This window comes from Micropterus salmoides, unplaced genomic scaffold, assembly GCF_014851395.1.
Source record: "Micropterus salmoides isolate LMB-PRFRI ecotype aquatic unplaced genomic scaffold, ASM1485139v1 Ms_hic_scaffold_9, whole genome shotgun sequence".
In the NCBI taxonomy this organism is placed as follows: domain Eukaryota; kingdom Metazoa; phylum Chordata; class Actinopteri; order Centrarchiformes; family Centrarchidae; genus Micropterus; species Micropterus salmoides.
The window spans coordinates 29,133,530-29,150,346 of NW_024044681.1; the positions used below are offsets into that span (position 1 = coordinate 29,133,530).

Sequence of the window (16,817 nt, forward strand, 5' to 3'; positions counted from 1 at the left end):
TCGCTACACTTTCCACTTCCCAAAAAATCTCAGAGTGCACACAGTCTTTTTATCTGTTTGCCTACTTCAATGGCCAGAAGAAGAATGCCAGCGCTTCAACTATAGCTGTATGGCTTCCACAAAAATACATGTATGTCCTTAATTTTTATTTATCTATACATATAGGCTAATGACCAAGGTGCTGTGCTGTTTGTTGAGTCGGACTCCACACATTGTGCCACAGTGGGTGTCGCTGTTACTCTCGTTGGCTTTCTCCTCAGCATGAAACAGAGAAGAAGAACGGAGGCGGAGTCCCACGTTAGTAAGTCGTAACTAGTAGTAGTTGGTTTTTCTTCCTTCGCAGACAAGCAGCAGGTTGTCAGCGTTTTAATCGCAGAAATGAACGGAATGGACGAAGAACCAATGGCACCACAGACCTTTCTTTACGGTAAAATAACTTGTGCATGTCGCATGTGACTTCAAGGTGTTTAGCAGTAACGTTACGTGTCCTCGTGTGAGAGTGCTGAGCTCGGGACAAGAGCACGATTAAATGTAACGGTTCAGCTTTGTACTTGAACGTAATGAACATTAATGTTCCTATTGTCCTATTAAATCATGTAAAGTGGAATAAATATCCTGCGCGCGTTATTCCCCATTCTAATGTTGTAGCAGGAGGTTGAACGAGGCTTTAGACAAGTCTGAATTAGCTAGAACTTGCACGTGTTTGACTACCAACATGGCGGCGCCCATGTGTTGTGCACAAAGTTGGTATTTAAGCATGTTCCTCACACCAGACGCTGTCAATGTTTTAGAGTTGAATTTACATCGCCTTTTGATTAACTGGACACTGTAGGCTAAAGTTAGACGTGGCAGTATTTTTAGCTCGTCTGGAAAAGCCGTCTCAACGTGGGTTCAACACATGCGGACCCTGCTGACTTCCTCCTCTGGGATAAAAATGTAGACCTCCTTACCTTATCTGACCCGTTCCCAGCAAACACGTCATTTAGGTTTTTACCCATGATATGATTTAATTTATAACGCATACAGGAGCTTAGGATAATACACTCTCGTGATGCTGAAATTACTCATATTTTTCACACATGCGACATGTGAAAATTATTTTCTCTTTTTTTAGACGCAGATTTTTGGTCAATTTGCCGCTCTGTTTTTTGGGTGTTGTGTGAGGCCACTGTGCACAGCAAAGTACTTTTTACCAAAAAAAGCTATTTATTGAAAAAGCTTTATTCACTAATTAAGAAGTACATGTAAATTGTATTTATCTGCCATTTTCCCCCCACTATCACCTGTTTGTTATGAAGCATCACGTTCACCCAATAGGTGGGGTGTTAAATTTGCACCATTCAAGGAAATTATTTTAGTTAGTTCACCCAATTGAGGGGATTCCCTGTGCTGTGGCCATGTGGGAATCTTCAAATCGGTAGTCAGTGTGGCTCCCTCTTGTGTGCATTTGAAACATAGCACTTTACCCCCGAATAAGTGACACTTTGCCACATTTAAAATAAAGAAAATGACTAATCCATCACAGATTAAAGTCTCAGTATTTATATGCTTCAAACCTCAAATTGCCACTGTTGGAACACTTGCGAAAGTTGTCTTATTATTTGAAATCTTTTATCAGGGTGCGTGCTGGAAGCTGGTAAAGAGGTGGTGTTCAATCCTGAGGATGACGACTTTGAGCATCAGCTAGATCTAAGGATGGTAAGTACCCTGACACTTAAGCTGTTTAAGGTTTTCAGATGTTGTATATTTCTCTGCTGACCAGATTTTGCGCTTTGTGAAACCACGTCTTTTAAATTTGTTGACCACTGTGTATGGATTATAGCAGCTTTGAACATTGGTGAAACAAAGGGTACCATATGTGCGACCGAGCGTTAAAGAAATGCCTCACATTGCATGGCAATTCCCACTATGCACACAGATTGACAGTTGATTGAATAAACCTAACTACTTGCTATTTTTTTTTAGCATAGTGTCAAGTGGCTCGAGGCTGGCTAAGTGAATAGTATTATCTTAGCAGCCTCTGAGAAACGATCCTCCACCCAACATTTGGAGAATAAGGTCCGCTGTGCCCTGATGTGGCACAAGCAGCAGAATGTCACATGCCTGAGCTCGAAACACGATTTGAGTCTTAACTCCCTTCTAACAAGAGCAACGTATAACCTTTTCCCCCATCTTAATTTTAAGGTACAGACATGCAAACATCATTCCTGCCGGTCTTTTTGTTCTCCCAAATTTTCCTCAAAGCAAAATCCAGTCGCTGGCAGCAAGTCACGTTGCACTTGACTGAACCTCCTTTTTTTTGTTTGTTTTATCTGTCCGGGTGTCAAAAAGAAATAATCAGCATTTGTAGTATAGACTTTAACTGGACCTCGTATGCCATAAATTATGTCACATGAGTAGTCAAACAGGTCAGGTGTGAAGAACACCCTAAAAGGCTGACACAGATTTACAATCAACTGTTGCCTTATTCTCTTCAGGCCTGTGTGGACCCCGCTACGAAAGATGAACTTCACATGGTGGAGGTGGAAGGACAAGACACGGAGGGTCAGAAAATCAAAGCAGCACTGGTTTCACTTAAGCCCTCTACCCTGCCAAGTGTGAGTATACGTATTGTTGTCTTTGCTTGGGTACAGAGCACATTTATCATCACTGTACAAGTGGATGCTCATGTGCGTGTTTGTTGCAGGTGTGTCTCGGTGGTTTCACAATCACACCCCCAGCAATTTTCCGTCTGAAGGCAGGTTCTGGTCCAATCCATATCAGTGGACAGCACCTTGTCAGTGAGTATTTGTTGCAAGAGTACACTCATGTGTTAACTGATCAGGGGGACAAACTGAATGTGTGTGTGTATTTTCAGTGTCTGGTCACTGTGGGGATTGCCAGGGTTTATGCTTTACTAACCAGTTTTAATCAGAAGTGTGAATAAGTAGGATTTTTATAGCACAGCAATATTGATTTGGTTTTGTTGGTGTTTAAAACTCGTCTAACATCTCTCTCGATCGACTGTGAAGTGATGGAGGCTGATCAGTCTTTTGATGAAGATGATGATGATGAAGAAGAGGAGGAGGAAGAAGATGTCAGCACATCAAAGAAAAGACCTGCTTCCTCCCCCGCCCCCAAGTCTCAGGTTTGTTTTACATCATGTGCTATTTCAGTTTCAAATGTGTCAAAAATCAAATGACGACGATCCACCTTCTGCCCCCTTACAGAAAAAAATGAAAATGGAAGAGGAAGAGGAGGATGACGAGGATGAAGATGATGAGTGAGTGTCAAGTGTCACACAACACTAAGCTTTTTTTCCAGGGTACCTGCGGGGTCTTAAAAGTATTAAGTCTTAAATTTCATATTCTAAAAATAAGGCATTAAAAGTATTAAATTTCATATACAAAGGTCTTAAATTTTTTCTTGTCTTTTCGTAGCATTAAATAAATGCCGTAATGTCATCAGTAAATACTTTTTGTGCGTGTGAATTTCCTCCGTTTGGTGTTACTTGGATGTTAAACAGCAGTACAGGTAGCGTTACTGTTTACGTCAGTGTTTAGCTTTACGCTGTGGACTGTTGAGTGTTTGCGGTGCACAAGCTCTGCCATCCAAGCTCTGGTGTGAATCAGCCAGTTGTTAGGAAAGAAAACAAAACGTCTCTGAAGTGGTACTAACAAGCTAAAGTTCATTGACTCAGAATGGGCAAGTGTCTGAAGTTCAGAAGGCCAGTGACAATGACAAGCTGGCAGACGATGCTGAGGGCAGTGGCGCTGAGGTTAGCATAACAAGCGGCTTGGTGTGTGATTCAGTCACACTGTGGCAAGCGGTAATGAAACAGCTGAGCTGGAAGACCCTCTGCAGGTTACTGGTCAGTTGACGTTACAAGAGCAACGGAGAGACGAGGACCATGTCTGTGTGTCGGCGTTGCGCCACTGTTGTAGGGTACTGTCATGTGAATGGAAACGTCCAACATGCTAACGCACATTAAACTTCACCGGGACAAGGAAAAAACAAACTGGAGCCCAACTCCTTATCCTTGCTGCTTCCAAGCCAATACTATATTTCAAGCAGCATTTAGATGTAAAAACCGAAAAGGATGAATAATCACTGAAGCAATTGTCACATTACCGTATATATAGCCAAGGTGTAACTAATTGTAACAACTCGTACTGCACAATTTATTTTGTATTTTTGGTATCGCACCATTAGAATTCTTAGTGCGACAAATATTGTATTTATTTCATAGGTGTCATTTACACTGAGGAAGCTGGGGACATGTCTCAATTGTTGTTCTGTGTAACGTTAGGCGCAGGGATCTAGGATCTACCGTGTGGGCCTTTCACTCTCGTACGCCCCTAAAAATAGATCCGTGCGAACCGGAAAACTGATTTACGAGCACAACCGACCGTAACCTTCCACCACGCCGGATCCCCAATGCTAATTGTTCAAAACATGGTCGGACTGAGCGCTGTGGCCGCTTGAACAGCCCCGTTACTCAAAAACAAGAGCAAGATGCGCTGTCAGCAGGTGAAGCGGTAAGAAAGAAGACAACAGGGAAAATATAGGCAGCATATTGGTTTGGCTAACATTAGCTGGCAATTTAGCTACATCTGTGCCTTTTTTTTTATTGAAACACGTTCAACTTTTCATAAAGCCGATGCGCTCGTCATCGTCACTTTTCGTGAACAGATTAATCACAGCCAGGACAAAGCAGGAATTTTTTATTTTATTATTTTTTTTTTATTTAAAGTTTGATGTGCTACAGCAAACTTTCCAAATGTTGAACTAATCCTTCTGCCTAAATAGTTATGATTATTGACGAGTTAGTAGCCTACTTAAAATTTAAGTTAGACTAACTGTAGAAATTTTTTCTTTCACAAAGTTAATGAATAAAAAACAACCCCAAAATGAAACAGCTGTAACTGGAATTAATATCATAATAGTGGTAAGCTATATACTAAATTATTATAGAATATAGATTATAATGAATATAGTAACAACATATAATTAACATTAATATAAAAGCCAGGATGCCATTGTGCCAATATTTGCTGCTTCTAGCCTCCTCCTGAGAGCAACACGTTCCCCTTGTTCTATTTTACATCTGTTTTACTAAAGTTTACACAAATCAGCTTTAGGATGCAGACAGCAGCTGTTGATCGCAAATGTCTGTGCCACACTGCCTATACTACCAACGTTATCCATCACTCAGTTTATTCTCTTCACCTTTGTTCCCTTCTGAATTATGTTGTACTGATACAATGGTCGATGAAAGTTACCACAAAAAGAGTGTTTAGTTTTACAGTCTCAAAATCTATTTATAGTAAATGTAAGGTAAAGGTGGGCTGTGTGGTTTTTAGTGGCTTCTAGCAGTAAGGTTTCAGATTGCAACCAACAGCATACGCTTTTACATATTTCTGACTGAAAATAAGTTACTATAATAATAATCCTTATTTGTAGAGCACTTTTCAAAAATAAGTTACAAAGTGCTTTAACAAGTGTAAAGAATAATACAAAAAACAAGATACGAGCATCAAAACATTGAAAAGACTAAAATACAGATTAATATAAAATTAATAAAATAAAAGGGATAAAATAAAGTCAAGTAAGATCGGGAAAGGCTCTCCTATAAAAGTATGTTTTAAGAAGGGACTTCTTAAGAGTTCACTGACTCAGCCGACCTGATTTCCTCGGGCAGGCTGTTCCAGAGCCTCGGGGCCCTGACAGCAAACGCTCTGTCCCCTTTAGTTTTCAGTCGAGACTCTGGAACAGAGCAGACCTCTGCCCGAGGATCTCAAGGTACGTGCTGGTGTGTATGGGACTAAAAGGTCAGAAATATAACAAGGCGTCAGGTAGTTATCAACTGGTCAGCGTTTGCAGGCAAGTTAACATTATCTAGTTTGAACCAACTAAAACACAAAATCGCACTGTTTCACATGTTTTGCAGTAATGTTGCGCACAAACATCACAGGCTGTGTAAGATGATGGATTTTCTCAGGAAATCTGAGTCCTTCACATAGAAAACTGTAGTCCTAAACAGGCTGTTATAGGCAACTGAGAAAGTTGGTGAATGCCTCAATTTTTAGTTGAGGTTACAACCTGGTCACGTATAGGTAATAAAATGTTATGTTTAAATTCCTTTTTAAAAACTAATAATACCCAGAAGACCATATTAAGTTGGTATTTGCTTACTTTCTTTTTTCTAAAAGACCAAAACAGTTCACTTTTCTTAAAGAGGATTTTAACAGATTTAATTGAACAACAGTGGAAATGCTGCTGCTTCCTTACAAGCCTTTCTCCCAGACCTATAAATGTTTTGCGTCAGTTCTAAATAACTTCTAAATGTGTGTTTTGTTTTTTTTTGGTTGTTTTTTTAGTGATGATGATGATGAGGACGAAGAGAGCGAAGAAGAGGAGTCACCTGTTAAGGCAAGCACCTGTCTGATACAGTTTTGGCAGTTCTAGCATAAATTAACTCCTTTCCCATCTAACAGCTGTTTATTTGTTACAGGCCAAGCCAACACCATCCAAGCAAGGCCCTGCTCAGAATGGCAAGAGTCCTAAACCCAGCGCCCCCGCCGCAAAGCAGGTAACAGTTAGTTTTCACAAACCGGACTGCTTAACCACTGTTGTTCAGTAAATTCATATTTTATCAAACATGATAAATGCCTGTAAAGCTTTCTCTTATCCAGTTTACTTCCCCCAGTTGATAAGACAAGATCTAAACTCAATGTTCTTTATAGGAAAAGACCCCTAAAGGTAAGGGTGACAAGTCACCTAAAACCCCACCAACTCCCAAAGCAAATGTGACACTTCCAGAGATTAAAGCCAAGCTGATGGAGGCAGTGAAGAAGGTTGGTGTCCCTGTTTGTTTGTTTGTTTGTTTGTTATTTGTGTTTTTGTAAATCTGTTTATTTTCACTAATAATGTAATATGGCATGACTAATGACAAAATGCTCATTCATTGTTGTTCTTTCCATTTAACAGGGAATAGCATTACCTAAGGTCCAGCCCAGGTTTGAGAACTTCTTGAAGCATGGTCATAAAGTCACAGATGCCAAGGTACCGTACAAGTTTAACATGCCTGCAAATATTAAGACGCTTTTCTGAAAATGCATCAGGAAACTATAAATTATATTATTTTGAGTTTGTTTGCTCTAAAAAGCTTAATAGATTTCGACAGACAAATTTGGTACTGCTGATGCTTCCCATAACATCTGTCTGAATAAAATCTGACATTTTCAACCTACTCAAACAGTTTATTTGACCCAAGTCATGGTTAACTTTTCCACAGACTTTCACTTAACAGCTGTATTGTGTCCTAAATTGTATTAGTTCACTCTACCTACTATAAAAAGAACTTGACTGAAGGACAAACCTTAACCAGTGGTCTTATATAAATAATGAATCAAAGTATTGATATTTAAAATGTGAATTTATATTTTGTAATATTAGTTCAAAGTAATAATGAAAGGAAATTGGCATGTTTCAAATAAAATTTGATATTTTGTTATCCTACCACTAGGGAGCACCAAAGGCTAAAATGTTAAACATTACACTTTGTGTGTCTTTTTTTTAAAGTAAATACACTGAATGATTTTATTCTACAGGAGCTACACAGAAAATACTTGAAACAGTACTGATTTGGCTTGATTCTCCCTCCGTTTGTAATTAGACATTTTAACCACGTGTATTGGGCCACCATTTTAACAATTTTGATTCTCTCTTAGGTTATTGCGGAGCTGTGGAAGTGGAGACAGACGGTGAAGGATGCAAAATAACAGTCTCAGTAGTTTTATCTCCTTTTTATGACTTGTTTATACCCATAGCGCACCTCAAACCCCTCTGAAGCCAAACTCTGTGCCTCACGTCATTAATTCTAAGCCCAGTCCATCACCACCGCCCGTCCTGTATGAAGAGATGAGAGGGATGGTTGTAGCTCCCTCCTCCACCACCCTCTTATTAGGGCAGAGAAATGATTTGTTGAATTAACTCTGGGAGAACCAACTTACAAATTTGCATCTTTTGTAACTGTGTAAATAAAACTCCGGCTGGATTGTTGGCACCCCAGTATGGAGGACATCTTCATGTGTGTTTTTTTTTTTTTTTTTTTTTTTTTTTTTTTTATATAAACAGGTTAATTTGGCCTCATGCAGAATAATAGAAATGCATCAGATTATCACTCACTTCAAAGCACAGAACACCAGCAACAAAAGCGGCTAAAGAAACTTCTAATCCATTTTAAGCAGTCAAAACGGCTAATGTCTGCCGTGGTCACATCCTTTTTCCGTTTTGGGAAAGCAAATGTTTTGGCTGACGTCAACAGTGATTATGATATTGATGAGCAATATTGATTTGTCAAGTACAGTAGTAAAGGTTAAAATGCTGCACTATTTAAAATGTTTTGAATGTTTGTGCTATTGTGAGATTCCAAAGGAAAATCTCCCGTGACAGGAAGTGTCCTTCTAGTTTCAGTTTCAAACATTGTGTCAGAATTGTCACACTTCATTTATACTACCGTCCGGAGATAATCGACCATTTGATGTTAGGCAACAAGGTGCGTTAACCTTTTGTGGGGTACTATTTCATAAATGAAGCTGCCTTCACATTTTAGCACTGACGCTGGCCTACGTGGAGATTGGGTCTCTGACTTAATTTTGCTATGACTACTCATAGCCAATAGGCCACGGGTTAAGTAGTTACTCTGCAAGTGCATGAAGAGAAGGAATCTGCAAATTATGTTGTCGGGTTTTTTTTGTTTTTTGTTTCCCAGTGTGAGTTGCTCATAATTTTCCAAACCAGGATTTACAGTTGTTAAAATGTTCTAAGAAATTCACCCCTGTACAAAAGTTTAATTAAGCCACACGTTCTCTTCTTGTTTGACCAGTTTAAGTCAAATTAAATGTAAATGTTGATGCACGAGGCCTCCTTATAGCTGAAGATCATTCCATTGTTCTCAAGAAGCAAGTGTAAGGTTGGATGACTTTGAATGTGCTGTGGGTTTGGGTTGATCATTTTACCCAAATAGAAGATAAATTCAGTTATGACCCTTTTTTTTTTTTTTTTCTTAATTTGTTTTACGTGCAACAATCTATTAAAATTTCAAGCACACAAAGATGTCTTGTGTTTCTTTCTACATCCGGTGTAGAATCAAAGGTGTAAGTCATCTTCTTTCTATATTTGCACAGAAGACTGCAGAATGTGCAGTGTTTAAGATGCCAGCTGGGCTCCCAGCTAATATAAAACAAACATGCACAATGCATTCGTTCTGCAAGATCGGCTGGACACATGCAAATATCTGGCTACAAAAGGGGGAGGAGGCGCAAGCTGGTATCTGAAACTAAAGAGGTGAAGATGCACATTACATCTTGAGATCCCATAAGCTACAGAGTGCTTTACTCATGAATTCTTTTTTTAATCTTGCGGTAATTGGAACCCGGTTTGGGACCTCTGGTCTGTTTTAGAGATTGTTTTAAAGGTCTGTTCGCAGGTCTTGAGCAGTACTACTGAAAACTGTTAAATGAAGCATTTTGAGGCTCCGGGGGAGCTGTGTCAAACCTGAAAGTGATGTCACGAACAACATCCTACCACTTTAGAAAAAATGAGAACAGAAAATGAAAGTAGCAAACTGGTTTCTTATTTTCTGTACTTTAGTAAGACAATTATGAAATTCAAAAGCTGGCATGAGGGCTCTTCAATATATAATATAATGTATTACTCATATCATGTTATGTTTCTGTAAATATAGTTCATATTGCACTCATCAGATTCTGTAGCCAAAATGTGTTTTGTTAATAAACAAAACACATTATATATATATATATAAGATTTCCTTAAGATTGCATAAGATTTTAGTGAGGAAAAGTATAGGGGAGGCTTAATTTCTTTTACCTCCAAATCTCTGAAGTATAACTGCGATTTGTGTGTCTCTGATGTTTTCTTTTGTCTTTCAGAATATAACACAATGTTGAGACTGCTATAACTGTAATGTTCTGTTTCTGTTGTAACAAACTGCAGCACTGCTGTGATTATATTTAGGGTCACTTATTGCACACTGGCCAACAGAGAGCGTTACACTGGCGCTGTTTGTATTTTGTGACCCTTGATCAAATCACCATTCATTTTTTTATGGTCATGCAGTCGTCTTGACAGCAGATTCGCCCTGTACTGAGGACTGTGACGTTACAGAAAAATTAAAGTGACAGAAAGTTGTGTTTTTAACACTGCTGCCAATGGTGAGAGCAGATGTTTACAAATATCGAAGAAGTACATTACTGTAGGTTGACAGATTAGAATATTGAGCAAAATGTCTGTATTCAGAATCCACTGAATATTGCTCACCATCCCACTACATTTTAATTTATAAGCTCTTTATTGAACTAATCATCTGACGTGTGCAGACGTACAGGTAATTTGTCCGTTAAGACGAAGGTACTTAAAAAGTCCAGGGAATGCAGACCTCAAAATTAAAGCTGAACTGAGTTTATTTATTATGCGTAGTGGGAGAATCATATCTAATATCAACTCGATTCAATTAAAGTTTTGGGGACACGAGCCAGTTATGCTTTGTGATTTAGGCTGGATTTATTTCACATTAAAAACAAATATTGTCTTGTCCTATGCAGCTTTAAAGCTGTTGGGTATGCAATATATTTATTCAATAAATCAAATGCTCTGACAAAAAAAAAAAAAAAGAATTCAGTAGCTATCTGCGACCATCGCAGGTCTGTAATAAGCAATGAAATGATCAGCTGGCCTACCTGCCTGTCAGCCTGCCTTGATACTGTCCCTGTGCACTCACTGCGCATGAAAATGGATTTTGGGAGAGTGGCTTTTGAGGGGGAGGGGGTGAGATTTTAGGTTTGATACTTAAAAAATCTAGCTGTGTCTTGCTAGTTTCTCCAAAGTTGCCTACCCCAGCTCTACCACAAGAAAACACAAGTCTCTTGCATAGGTCTCGAGTCATTCAAGAACTAGCATGTGCACGTTTGTTTATGTGTTGACAGTTTGGGTAGTGGGTTCACGGTCATGATAATAAGGTCATTCGACCTTCCTGCTTACTATTACCTGTAATGGTCCAATAAATGACCATTTAAATAGAGCAGTTCTACTGTCAGGGTGATAACCAGTAATAATTCATCAGCAGCATTCAGTGATTGAGTGGCACAGAAGCATGTGCTGTGATGGCCTGCATGTACTCTGATAAATTGCCCTACCTTCCTGATTCGATTAGAGGAGCCTACAGATGTATTTGTGATGTATTTGTGCAGGGAGGAAAATGTTTGGGCACTTAGGAGTAAAATCATTATTACTTTTCTGATCTGGCCCAAAGGGAGGAAAGAATGATTAGAGAATGGCAGGCAGAATGAGAACTGCGGAAGACACTGCTGGAGAATCATTAATCGGAGACATATACTGACAAAGTGAGGGGAGATGTAGAGGAGACAATGTAAAAAGATAAGAGGAATGAGGTGAATTCAAGTGAAAATGCCCCACTGCAGTGAAATATTAATTCCCGCAACTTAAAATGGCTCTAAAAATGCAGTCCTGAGCCAGCACACACAATAAGTTTTACTGACACTTGAAAATATAACACTATGTATAATGTACAGTACATCCATCCACCCATACAGTAACATCTGAGCCAATTAAATGCAGTTACCTATATACACACACACACACCAGCAGTAGCAGTAAAACCAAAGCACATTTTACTTCGTTAGCCATTATGATGCTGTGCACCCGTCAACCCAAAGGAAGATGGCTTCCAGCAAGAGTAAAGTGCGGCCCTTACAATTTCAGTAAGAAAATCATCCACAACCTGAGTCTGGCAGGTTTGCTCACCTACAATGCCAATAAAGTGTGTTCATAATTGAATAACATCTGCTCATGGCAGCTGTATGGTTCAGGGCATGCCTGTTTTGTATTCAACACTATTTCAAGGACAAAGCTTGTGTGTACTCGTGTGTTCATTTTACTTCCTTTTAAAAAAAAAAAAAAAAAAAAAGTATTTCAAATTTAAATGGTTTTAATCCGTTTTATTTAAAGCACTCGGAGCTGCATTTCCTTTGATGAAAGTTCCATTATGCATAAACAGCATTTCCAGAAAGGGTACATTTTCCACTTTTATTTTATGTACAAACTTCACAAATCACAATTTTAGAAAAGGTTAAAAAAAATGAAAATGTGATGAGTGAAACTATTGACTAAAAAAAACAAAAGCAATAAGCAAGCGCTTCCACACCAACAGCAATTACAGAACAAGTCACCAAATACATCACATCATCACGCTGTATGTATTTCAGCAAAAAGGTCATCAATCTGAGTTAAAGGAATTTATTGCGTTTTATATAGTTACAATTTCACTGCGGCACTTGATTAAAACACAGTGTATAGTGGTACTGAATGATTTGTCATTTTCATATAAATAAAAAAACAAAATAAGGCACAAATACATGGAAATTGTTTCTCAAGTGCCAGATATTAACCTACATAGATTCAGCATACACAGTAACAAAATGGTGTCCACTGCCATATCTGATTTCTATTCAGTGCATTCACAAACACTCTGTACACTGTGGCATGCAGCAGGTGAAAGATATTTTCTACTACCAAGTTGTGTAATATTGGCGTTTCCCTTCCTTAATTTGAACTTAGTGCTTTACTGACGTCAACAAAGTGGACAGTATACACCATAGTAAGTAAGTTGTAGACAGGGAAAAGCAAATAAGCTCTTTAAGTAGTAAACAGCAGTTATTTAAAACTTTAATGTATTTGTTAAAATATTACAGTAACATCACAGGTTCTCCCTGAAGAAACTAAGAGACAAATTAAAAAAATAAAATAAAACTGGTACTGATCACTTCCTGGGATATATCTTTTCAACCTTTCAATCTCTGAGTTGGACTAGGGTGAATGTCAAAGTGTTCCTTCAGCCTCTAACACCGAGTCCTGCCTGTTCAAACGTATTCCTTGCCGCTGCTGGGAGGTCTGGAGATGGGATACTTCGGTGTAGATTTTTGTCTGCGGCACGATGCGGACATCATGCCACCTCCTATTACAGCCAGGGCTGCGCCAGCCCAGGCAATGAAGATGGCAGAACCAAACTCATACCTTCAGAGAGAGACGTTACAGTAAGTCAACAGGGTTAACAGATGCCAGCTGAGCTCCCAGCTAATATAAAAACAAACATACACAATGCATTCATCAGCACTGCAAGAGTGGCTGGACACATGCAAATGTCTAGCTACACAAGGGGGAGGAGGAAGAGCTTCAAGCTGGTATCTTAAACAAACCAGCACATCCAACATGTTCGGAGATATTGTACTGAGCTAAAGGAAATGTTTAGCCTATTGTTGAGTGGGACTGCAAAACTTAGCCTATTTAATAAAAAATTAAATAACAGCACAAGATGCAAAAGGTGTGAATAAAAGGTGTAGTTTCCATCTTAAATTTTCAAAATACTTACTTTGTATTGACAGGGGTGAAAGGGTTGTAGAAGGCTTTGATGATGTCATTAGCATACCAGGAGCAGGCAACAACAGAACACAAAGCTGTGGGAAAGTAAAGATAAATCACTGAAACCGTCCAAAGAGAAGAAAACAAAAACAAACATTAAATGGCTTCTTACCTCCGACCAGGATGATAACACCACCAGTAATTGAAATGTTGGCCTTTTTGGTTTTGTCATCTCCTCCACAGTTGGTGCACTTCATTCCCATGCAAGCTACGCCCAAGCCGGCCACTGTTACAATAATGCTCACAATCATCAGGGCGCGGGTTGCCTGGAGGGCACCTGGATAAGAGGACAGGATAGGGTTAATCCATCATTTAATAGCAAATATTTAACACTTAATAGTTGGTACATAGGGACGAGGGTGCGGCAAGACTTGACAGGCTTAAACAAGAGTGAAATAACGTAGCATTTGAAATTAATTTCTACAGTGATTCTATTAAAAGCCTCTACTTATGCTTTCGCATCCAACATTGGAGTGGGGGGGAAGCAGTGCAAATAAGCATTGTTCATATAACAGCGTGTCATTGCCGCTCCCAGTGAGAAGAAAAAGAAAAAAAAAAAGAAAAGCAGAAACCGGCTCTAACCGGAAGTGAGAACTCTTGGGGGGGGGGGGCGGCTTTGTATGCGTGTTAGAAAACAGGTCTAACCAGGTTTCAGGTTTCATTATAAGGAAGACACTCCCAATTTCAGGTACTTGCAGCCTGCTTTTCAGCAGGTGGACATTTTGTGGCTTTTTGCTCCAAACTACCAAGACACGGGCCCTCTCAAAAAAAAAAAAAAAAAAAGTGAAGAATGCCTCGTGTGGTTTCAAACAAAGACTCACTAGATCTTGAGCAGGTACTTCTGAATAATGAGGCATTATTTGTACACTTGCTCCATATCTAACCACAGCTTTAATCACACAATGTTTATCAAAAGTTGTTTTGTGTTCGTGTTTGAAAAGGCGATAAGACTCATTGTGCTACAGATATTTTAATCAGCTGTTTTGATAAGTGAGATAGAAAATAAAGAAATAAGAAAAGACACTTAAGCTATATGGAGAAAATAGACGGTTTTGTGAACTTCTAACTCAAGTCAATAAGTAACTTGAAGCTTTAAGTGCTTTGTAGTGAATATAAGTAAAGATTAAACACAGGGAGGGACCAATACACCTAAGTGTACAGAAGGTTTTCCTCAGGCAGTTTATGCCTGAGGAGATCAGTTACTGAACTGATCAAAACCTGTATAATAGGAAATCCAACCGCTGTTGACCCATTTTGCCAGTGCTCTTAAAGATAAGATGTGTCATAAAAGATAGATAGTAACCGCACATGTGATTTGACTTTCAGAAAAAAAAAATTAAGGAAATGTGACAACTGTCCCATTTAACCTAACATGTTCTTTTTTTCCCCCCCAAATGGGCTGTATGATTGCCAGTGAAAAACACTAACATTTATCTCAAAACAACAATACCGCCATATACCATACACCGGAAGAAGGGCCTTTTGTAATTGTTCAGCCTGGTTCTTAAAAGGAGTGTTGTGCTAAAACATTTTAGTATATCTAGTCAATTAAGTAGTTTTTCCAGACATTACATAGGAGTCAACCCTTTGGGCCACAAAAACATAGCAAAGAAGGGTTTTGTGGTAATCTGATGCCCTTTAGGCCTAAGACAAAACAACTATTGTGGGGGCTGGCACTGAGACCTGTTGCCTAAACAGTGGCTCCTGGGTGTTTAACCTGTAACTACCTTTGCGCTGTAATGCAAGCCCGACACTACGGGGTTTTCCACAATGCAGGGGCAATTGTACTGGCCAATGACTATAGGAAGTGTGAAGGTGATGCACACATTCCCGCCTATCAAGTCGAAAGAAATCTCCGGCACTGAGTCATCAAGCTACAAGTAGCCTACAGGTGAGGCCTTGGTGCGGTTTAAACAAAATGACGGCTTTCTGAGTGAAAGAAAGACGGTTAATAAGTGATAGAAACGGTCAGCCCAAGCCACAGGAATCTGTTAACAGCCAAGAGTCATAGAAGACGGCTCAGAACTTCTTGTAAAAAAGGCCTAAAACAAAAAAAGTTGCTAGGTTTAAATTCCAACAGGTGCATGCCAGTGTGTTACAGCATTTATTGTTAAACAATTACATGTTTTTGTAGTCACTAAAATGACTTAACTTTAAAGCCAGTTTCATCGCCGAGCTAAGCGCTCAGTGATATTAGGCCTATGAGGCCTACAGAAAAAAATATACATACACACACACACGGCAACATTTAACAGCTTCCCAGCTATAAGGCCTGCCCGTAGTATGGGTATAAACATAAAACAATTTAAACTTTGTTCCAAGCCTTCAACGACACATCATTTGAATCCAGTAAGTGTGTTACTTACTGTTGAGCTGCAGGATTGAGTCGTAGACTTTGCACTGCATTTGGCCTGTGCTCTGGAACGCACAGGACATCCACAGTCCTTCATACATGGACACCGCTGTGATGATGTTGTCCCCAACATAAGCAGACATCTTCCACTGAGGCATAATTGTGCCAATTATCAGTCCAATTACACCCAAAAGGGCCAGGGCGAATCCCAAAAGCTGCAGACCTTTGTTGGCCATTTCCACCACGCTACTTCTGCTTCAACGACTTCGCGGCGAATCAACAAAGACGACGTCCACCTGCTCTGAAGGTACAAATCCCCCACTAACTTAACAATCGGACGGGTTTTAGCAATGTTTGCTTTGTTGCTGAGGAAAGTGTCTGTCTCTTATTTTCTCTTTGCGTCTTCCCTAGCTTTCTGAAAACAAATCAGCAGACAACGGTGATGTTTCAGTTTATAAAGTCTCTCAGTGATTCCTCTCGCACCTGTTCCTCAGCCGCACCTTGAATGGGGAGGGGAGGAGCGGGAGCGAGCTTTTCTAGGCGGTTTCTGTTACAGGTGGAGGGAGAGGGACGCGCACGCAGTATCGACTCATCTTACGTAGCGTCAAACAACTGAGGTTTCATGATGTCAGTGTTTCCTACGCTGAGACAGACTCCATAGATGGATCGATAGACAGACAGACAGATAGATGATGTTTATCTGTTTAGCCCGGTGAAACACCTCAACAGGCTTGAAACACTGACAACCTACAAATATTTTAACAATTACAAAAATATATAGGCCTTGTGAAGCTTGGTTAATAATGATTTGGTTTGTATAATTTCAAATAGTCTCAATATAAATTATTATGCAACACAAAGCATAATAATGTTACTAATAAAGTTAATGTTATAACTGTTTATAATAACCCAATGTTTTTAAATGTCATATTATTTGATATACAACAATAAAAGTTGACACTTT

General features: G+C 39.3%; 2 protein-coding genes across 2 annotated transcripts; one reads left to right on the forward strand and one right to left on the reverse strand.

Moving 5' to 3' along the window:
* The first annotated feature begins 272 nt into the window (after window positions 1-272).
* Window positions 273-8,100, forward strand: npm1a (nucleophosmin 1a). Its single transcript, XM_038708146.1, has 11 exons — window positions 273-427; window positions 1,619-1,698; window positions 2,478-2,597; window positions 2,687-2,780; window positions 3,012-3,127; window positions 3,210-3,262; window positions 6,360-6,411; window positions 6,494-6,571; window positions 6,726-6,836; window positions 6,970-7,044; window positions 7,713-8,100. The coding sequence occupies exons 1-11, from the start codon at window positions 379-381 to the stop codon at window positions 7,761-7,763; spliced, it is 879 nt and encodes a 292-aa protein (XP_038564074.1). The 5' UTR covers window positions 273-378; the 3' UTR covers window positions 7,764-8,100.
* A 3,903-nt stretch (window positions 8,101-12,003) lies between these two features.
* cldn7b (claudin 7b) lies at window positions 12,004-16,357 on the reverse strand. The gene is made up of 4 exons (XM_038708145.1): window positions 15,867-16,357; window positions 13,613-13,777; window positions 13,451-13,535; window positions 12,004-13,095 (listed from the first exon to the last, which is right to left on the reverse strand). Exons 1-4 carry the CDS (start codon window positions 16,087-16,089, stop codon window positions 12,942-12,944), a joined length of 627 nt encoding a protein of 208 aa, XP_038564073.1. The 5' UTR covers window positions 16,090-16,357; the 3' UTR covers window positions 12,004-12,941.
* Window positions 16,358-16,817: the final 460 nt, after the last annotated feature.

Excerpts from the sequence above, each read along its gene's own strand:
- npm1a (XM_038708146.1), top strand. The coding sequence starts at position 379 with ATGAACGGAATGGACGAAGAACCAATGGCACCACAGACCTTTCTTTAC. Across the intron at positions 2,598-2,686 it reads AGCCCTCTACCCTGCCAAGT|GTGTGTCTCGGTGGTTTCAC; the intron begins GTGAGTATACGT and ends TGTTTGTTGCAG. Across the intron at positions 3,128-3,209 it reads CCCCCGCCCCCAAGTCTCAG|AAAAAAATGAAAATGGAAGA; the intron begins GTTTGTTTTACA and ends GCCCCCTTACAG.
- cldn7b (XM_038708145.1), bottom strand. The coding sequence starts at position 16,089 with ATGGCCAACAAAGGTCTGCAGCTTTTGGGATTCGCCCTGGCCCTTTTG. Across the intron at positions 13,536-13,612 it reads TGTTATCATCCTGGTCGGAG|CTTTGTGTTCTGTTGTTGCC; the intron begins GTAAGAAGCCAT and ends ACTTTCCCACAG. Across the intron at positions 13,096-13,450 it reads TTCACCCCTGTCAATACAAA|GTATGAGTTTGGTTCTGCCA; the intron begins GTAAGTATTTTG and ends CTCTCTCTGAAG.